This window comes from Denticeps clupeoides, chromosome 16, assembly GCF_900700375.1.
Source record: "Denticeps clupeoides chromosome 16, fDenClu1.1, whole genome shotgun sequence".
Taxonomy (NCBI): Eukaryota; Metazoa; Chordata; class Actinopteri; order Clupeiformes; family Denticipitidae; genus Denticeps; species Denticeps clupeoides.
Window position 1 is genome coordinate 8,534,866 of NC_041722.1, and position 7,185 is coordinate 8,542,050.

General features: G+C 36.3%; 1 protein-coding gene across 1 annotated transcript in view; it reads right to left on the reverse strand.

Moving 5' to 3' along the window:
- Nucleotides 1-4,968, reverse strand: part of LOC114766360 (mucin-5AC-like) — a 28,414-nt gene extending 23,446 nt beyond the window's left edge. Inside the window, exons 1-15 of the mRNA XM_028957096.1 lie at nucleotides 4,935-4,968; nucleotides 4,563-4,824; nucleotides 4,353-4,467; nucleotides 3,330-3,420; nucleotides 3,112-3,218; nucleotides 2,778-2,988; nucleotides 2,550-2,675; nucleotides 2,029-2,146; nucleotides 1,799-1,937; nucleotides 1,606-1,716; nucleotides 1,412-1,481; nucleotides 1,180-1,317; nucleotides 921-1,085; nucleotides 278-372; nucleotides 2-128 (exon numbers count right to left, since the gene is read on the reverse strand). Coding sequence (XP_028812929.1) covers nucleotides 2-128; nucleotides 278-372; nucleotides 921-1,085; nucleotides 1,180-1,317; nucleotides 1,412-1,481; nucleotides 1,606-1,716; nucleotides 1,799-1,937; nucleotides 2,029-2,146; nucleotides 2,550-2,675; nucleotides 2,778-2,988; nucleotides 3,112-3,218; nucleotides 3,330-3,420; nucleotides 4,353-4,467; nucleotides 4,563-4,824; nucleotides 4,935-4,968 — 1,909 coding nt within the window. The remainder of the gene's footprint in view (nucleotide 1; nucleotides 129-277; nucleotides 373-920; nucleotides 1,086-1,179; nucleotides 1,318-1,411; nucleotides 1,482-1,605; nucleotides 1,717-1,798; nucleotides 1,938-2,028; nucleotides 2,147-2,549; nucleotides 2,676-2,777; nucleotides 2,989-3,111; nucleotides 3,219-3,329; nucleotides 3,421-4,352; nucleotides 4,468-4,562; nucleotides 4,825-4,934) is intronic.
- Nucleotides 4,969-7,185: the final 2,217 nt, after the last annotated feature.

Genomic DNA, 7,185 nt, shown 5'->3' on the forward strand with positions numbered 1-7,185 from the left:
CTGCAAGCAGTGTCTCTCCAGCTATTCAATTGGACCCCATTAGCAGCACACGCATGTACATAGGAGGAAAATGCAGCACACATGCAGTCCTCACTCTTCTCACAGCTACAGCTGTCATACATGCAGTTCTGTATGATTAAAAAACAGAAGTGCTCTTAATTAAACAATTATACAAAACCATGAATGTTGTAATTGGTGAATATCATGATTGCATGCAGTTCACAGAATTTATTAATGCATTTCTGAAGACTCTACTGGTATATATGAACCTACTCACAGACTGATAGGTAGCAGGGCTTATGACAGAATGGCATGAGGCAAAAAATCCTTTTGGATCCGAGAGCATGGAACACCAGTATTTGGCATATTCCTCTGAAACATAAAAGGGATGTGTTACCATAAATTCTATAGAGTGCATCTGTAAATAGGCCACACCTACTAACTTTAAAAAGAAAATACAGTACTTTTCTTTAAATCACAGGTGTCCCCAAATGAGATATTAATGGAGCAAGATGTTACAGGAAAGATTTAAAATAACTTTTAAATAAAACAAAGGCCAGTAATATCCACAACTACATACATACCACATACATAAACTTTTTCAAATGTGCATTACCCGAGCCATGATTGTGGAACTTCGACTGATATGATATGATAAGGTTAAATATGTTGCCATCAGGAAGCTAGTTTGTCCATAAAAATCCATAAATTACCATCATTGTAAAAAACACAGTTTTTCTTAGAGTCTGGAATTTAAGGTAAATTCCGAGCTATTACATATGTTAACTTGTTAGTATATGTTAGTATTTATGGTACTATATTCATATTATGTTAATATCAATAATATGCAGTATGTACTATATCCAGGGTACACTTATCTACAAATACACAGAAGCTGGTGCAATATTCCAGGTCTTTACCATTTTCAACACTCAGGCTGCAAGGGTTCTCGAAGCTTGTCTTGACATCAGGACAACTGGGCCTTGTCTTCCAAGTATTTGCAAAATCTGCTGCATTGCCTTCTGTTAGTCCACCCATTGTCATAAAATCATCTGCTTGAATATTATTAAAATTCCCACAAAGTCCTGTAAATAATATAAAGAAAAAACATTTCCTTTTAGCATTTCAGTTTTCCAACTCAAAATGTATTTCTGTATGTAATGAAAAGTTGCTCTTTACCACAAGTCTGTCCCTGGTATGAAGGCGTGGCTGTAATGTAAACCTGCATGATGGGTACTAGCTGGATTTCTATCTGGATCCCCACACTGGTCTCAATAATGATGTAAAATGAAGAAGGCTTGAAGATGCTCAGATCAGCTGTAAAATAAGGTTGCAGTCAAATCTTGAATTTATCAAGCCAAAAATGTATTATTTATGTCAAGTTTTATTATTTCTGCTTTGAGTGGGTTACCTGTGAACAGTGGTAGCTGAGTAGCTATTCTGTTGAGATCAACATTTCCATTGGAATCCACTTTGATCACCTGTACATTATACATGTATATTTTAAACTGAAACACTTATTCTGTGCTTCAAATATTTTGTCTATTCTAAAAAAAATTGTGTGTTTATATTTCTACTAGTTTCCAACATTATTGCGGCACTTACTGTATTCCCGTCAGAGACGGCCAGTGTGACTGCTTTCAGACAGGTCTTATAGTCTGTGAGGCCACACCTGACAATATCTCCCAAAATAGTGAAATCATTCCCAGTGCATTGCTGAAAAGGAATTTAAGATTTAAAATGCATGATTTAACCAAATGCATATTTCACAAACTCAAATACAGGAAAGGGCACTGACCTTTGCCAAAACATATGTACAGTCTCCATGGTAAGTATAAGGTTTGCGGTCAAAGGTCGTAATGTGAGAGCCTCCTTCCACTGAACAGGTCCCAGGGCAGTCTTTCTCCTGGCAGCGCCACTGCCCTCCAAAACAGGTACTGATGGGAAATAATCACACACCAGTCACATAACCGTTCACTCAACGTGAGGTAATTGGAGCGTCTGGACCCGCAGGTGTATCAAACGTACCATTCTGCACAGCTGCTAGTGTAATTGTCTCCTGGAGCGTATGGTTTTCCACTATGGACGCACCAGCATTCACTGAGAGGGACGCAGCCCTCCTTGCTGACAGAGTCCCAAACAGTGCCTTGAGGAGAGCAAATAAAGGCATGTCAAGATTGTAACAGTACCTGTACCAGCAGTATATTGTACTCCATAGTGAGCAGTGATTTTTTTGTGTTGTGTAGCAGCATTTCTGTATTTTCTGTCCTCTCCATACATCAGGGTGATTTATAATTGACCCATATAAGCTGAATGTGACTCTAAACTGTTCACATATGTATTCTCTTAAGGAATACGTTGTGAAATCTTTAGGACTGAGGACATTGCTATTCTAACACTTTTTGTGTAATGCAAATGTTGTCTGAGACATTTACACTTAAGGAATTTGTTTTTCTTTTAAATTATTTGTTTACATATTGTAAAATCTATGATATATTAACTGGTAGTCAGTGCCAACATAAAGAGATATTAACATTGAGTTGACCTACCTGCTGGGCAGAAACATCCATCAATACAGTGCTCTTCACACAATTGCCCTCTTTCAGGATACGAGCAGGTATCGGTACACGGGTTCCCACACTCCTGGTATTCCATATTATAAGGGCATGACTTAGCTGAAAAGCATTAACCAATTGATTATGTACAATTTCTTTAAACATTAATCCCCCAAATGTTCTACACTCACTCTTATCGCTATATTTATTTGGTCAACTTACAGCACAAATATTCTGATCGCCATTGTCCGGGCTTCCCCCCAGCATGAACGCACTGGCGAGAGTACTCAGTGATGGTGCTGCACAGACATGCAGAGCTTGAATCGTTACACTGACACAGGTCCTGCATGCAAACCTTGATGAATGAATCAGTGTCTAGCAGATTCCAACAGTCACTGAAGGACTGATTGATGAACAGACTTCGACAAAAGCTCTGTAAAGGAAGAACCAGAAAGAACTTGAGCATCAACTTCGTTCAGCTGCTCTCAGGAGGCCTAGAACAGTTGTATGATTTGTACAGATAACCTGGACAGTCACAAGCTTCAGCTTTTAATACCTCATCTCCACAGTTCTCTCCTGTTTTCAAAGTTTCTTCCACGCAAGTTTCTGTTGGCCCATCCATCCGCCACAAACTTCCATAGTCAGAAGATGACAACATAGCTCCTGTAACAGTATGGACAATAAGATATGCTGACACGTGCATATTTTGAGTGCATCACCTAGTTATTCTACAATTTCCTTTATTCATTTATTTAGTTCCACTAGAGACTTTACCGTTCTTAATGAACTCGTTGTAGATCTGGATCCCATTAAAGTCACCACACAGGCCACAAGTCTGGTTTTTGTACTTATCGTTCAGCTCAACCTTTAAAAAATAGCAACATGTTTAGTTATGTTTTTGGAATATATGACAAAATATCTTCGGCAACAAACCTTTATGACATGACGGAAACAAAACGAGACGCAACATAAATGCTGGTTATTTGATGCTAACTATTTTGAAATGTTGTTTAATGTTGTTGATGAATAATAACTAGAGTAAATGTGGGTTACAAAATAAAAACTATACTGAAATGTATCTTAATTTTCGCTGACAAAAACAAGACATTAATTATTTTTACACAGCATTTCTGTTTTATCTGTCTCTTGTCTGGTTGCACAGATTATGCCACTTCTGCAATATTCGGTCAATATTCAATATTTTACAATCCTTGTGGTCCTAATCGTGTCCACCTGTGTATGAGTGTATAAAGCGATCCTGTTCATGTCTGTTCGCCGTCAGGTCATTGTTTGGTGATGTTTCCCATGTCCTGTCTACTATGTATTAAAACCCCTGTCTTGTGCGTATGCGTCCTCCTTCCTCGCCATGTCCAGCCATTGTGACACCTTGTTTTAACTATGAAAAATTGTTTTACTAAAATAAAATGTAATTTTTTTCTATTCTACTAAATTATTATGCTACATTGACTGAGTTAAATAAAATTGCATAACTAAAAAAAGACAAAAAAAATGAATTGACTAAAACTAGACTAAAATGCCATTAGTTTCTGTTGACTAAAATGAGATTAAAATATTCATGGACAATTTTGAGTTTTAGTTGACTGAATCTTGACTAAGATTCAGGACTAAGATTAATAAAAATTAAATTGACAGCTTGATGCCAAGTCTAGACTAAAATATAAATGAATACAGGCCACCCAATAAACTATAAACATATTTCTATATTAGTATTTCATATATATTTTAAGAGTTATCTGTTTGTATGATTTTGCCTTAATATTGATGCTGAATATTTACCAAAAGGGAGTTATCTTCATTCCACATGACCATCAGCCCCAGTTTTGCTTTTACTATGATATAAGTAGACGTCCTTTCAATAAAGACTCCAGAATTGCCATATGGGAGTGTCACCCTAAAATAAGAATAGAGTAATTATTTGTAAAAATTGTAACACAATATCATTAACTGATTTACATGCTTCTTTATAAGATTTTTTTTAAAACTTACATTTCGTCACTGACTTTGACAGAGCCACTGGCCAGCTCTATCACCGTGCCTTCTAGTTTCATGGTGATCTTGCTGATGGTTGGCTGGCCATTTACCACATCCCGCCTCATTTGGATGTTGAAATCTTCGTAGCTGCTTTTGCAGTGTGAGGTGAGCACATAATTGCATCTGGATGGGAGCTGGAAGAAGTCGCCATCAAACGTCTTGAAATGGTAGTTACCCCACGTGCTGCAGACTTGTTCGTTGTGAGCTTGACTAACACCTTTAAACATAATTATGACAAAAACATTCCATTGTTTGAAATCATTTTATTGAGTGAACCACACACAAGTCCATAAATTATCTTCATTCCACAACCTACCGACAACCTACCTGAAATTGATGGTGATGTGGCAATTGTTGGCATGATAGTTACTGTGGTTAAAACAGAAAAAAGGGATATTATTATACGTAATGTGTAGTTTAACAGAGTAATCATAAAAAAATTTGCAAATAGTACATTTACCTGAGTTACATATATTTATTAAAACAACATGTTTTTAGGACCAATATACAAATTTGTACCTGTTTGTGAAGAGACCAGTCCAACACACAGTGTTATCCATATTAATATGCCTTTGGGTATTTGCTCTTCACCACCCATGATGGCTCTGTGTGGCAGGAATCTCCCCACAAGCATTCTGAGCAAGTTGTTCACCTTTTCGCACACCTTTATACCACTTGGCTAACAGGACATCAGGATAGGGGTGGAGTCCAGTTCTCAACGTGGATTCCCTTTGACGACATCTCAAAGGTCAATATTGCTTGTTTGGGCATTATTTTAGCCTGAAGAATTATAGATTACAGAAAAAGATTACATGTAATATTAATAATTTTGTCACTTGCTATCACTGACTTAAATTTGCACCAAGTTATTTTCCACACATACACATATGTATTAGATATAAGTTTAGTTTAATAGTTTTTCTAAAATACATTGGAACACTGGTTATGTGTATAAAAGATAATTGACTTTATGAAATGCAATATTTTTAAATATCTACAGAAGTAACTGAATTCTATGTATTATTTCTGTGTATTATTAATGCATAACTGCTTAATCATAATCCTTTTGGTAAAGTACCAACAGACTTAATGAGGTAAAACTATCAATGATTGGTCATGAATAGTAGGTTCATAAAAAATGAATCTTTTCAAGTGACACAAAAGCAAACTTTCAAAACCTTTTCTGTGACGCAAAGGAGTGGCATGCTGTTTAGTTTATTTATTTCTTTTTATCCCTTGGAATCAATAAAGTGAGTCATTAGTTAGTCCAGGAACTGCATCCTGAAGTATTTATTCGTTGTTCAGTGAACTGTGAAATGCTAACATGGATGTGCTTTAGCTAAATTGTTGGAGAAAAAGAATGGGGACGGGATACCTAATGTACACTAAACGTTTTAGACTAAGGTTCAGGTTCATTGTTGTACAGATTTTACTTTGAAGCAGGAAACCTGTATGCATTCTGCATGTAGGAAGGCTTCCCTTGCTTCACATTTACTTGTATATTGCCTGTATATTTTTTTAATTAGAAGGCAGTTTTACAATTTTTAACAATTACATTTAAATGAAGAAACTAACATGAAATCGACAGTAAAGAATTAAGAAGTTCAAACAAAGTAATGTGGTTATTTACTAGCCTTTATTTAACCAGGTTTGTCTCAATGAGATCACAGAAGTTATTTTCATATAAAGACTACCAGTTTTTCCAAGAATCATGTGCTGAAAATCGAAATTATTTTTTTCCATACCCAGTGTATTCAGGAAATTTTAAAGTAACATGGTTAACTTCCTTGTGCGCTGCTGGTTTAGAAGTTTACGGAGACTGGATGCACACAGAACCAGTCAGCAAGATATTACAGACTTCATCCTGACTTCAAGCCAAAGAGCATCACTATGGGATTCTGAATCCTGCTGAACTTCTGTAGTTGTCAAAATTAGTGTTCTGCTTATATCATGAGAAGAATGAAAGGCACCCTCATTAACACACACACACACACACACACACACACACACACACACACACACAAACAGAAAATCCAGATCACAGTATGCACAGCCAAGCACAGATAGATGTTCCCCAAACTTTGCAATCCAACAAGACCCTATGGCCAATCAGAGTAGCTGTACCCTTCTAGTGTTTCAACTGCATCTGTTCAAATACTGTGTGGACAGCTGAATGATATAGTACATAACTGTGTAATTACAATGTATAGGTCAGGTCAACACAGAAGACAAAAGTACATTACACATTTTTTAAGTCATATTCATAATTCATTCGTATTCATTATTCATTCAGTTTGAGCAAAATGTGGGAAAAATTGTGGAAAGACAGTGTTTTACCTCTTACTTCCTAACATATCTGGCCATCTTGATTTTTCATTACAGGTAAGAAATTCTATATTCTATAATAATGCTGCATTGTTATATGATTATGACAAAACCTGGACATGTTTGGACATATTTGAAAATATCCACCGAATAATGCAGCCATGGTTCTACCCATGGCCAAGCCTGAGGCTATATTCATTGAATTCTTGGTTGGAACACTTTGTTTGTCCAGGTCACTGATGTATTTGGTTAT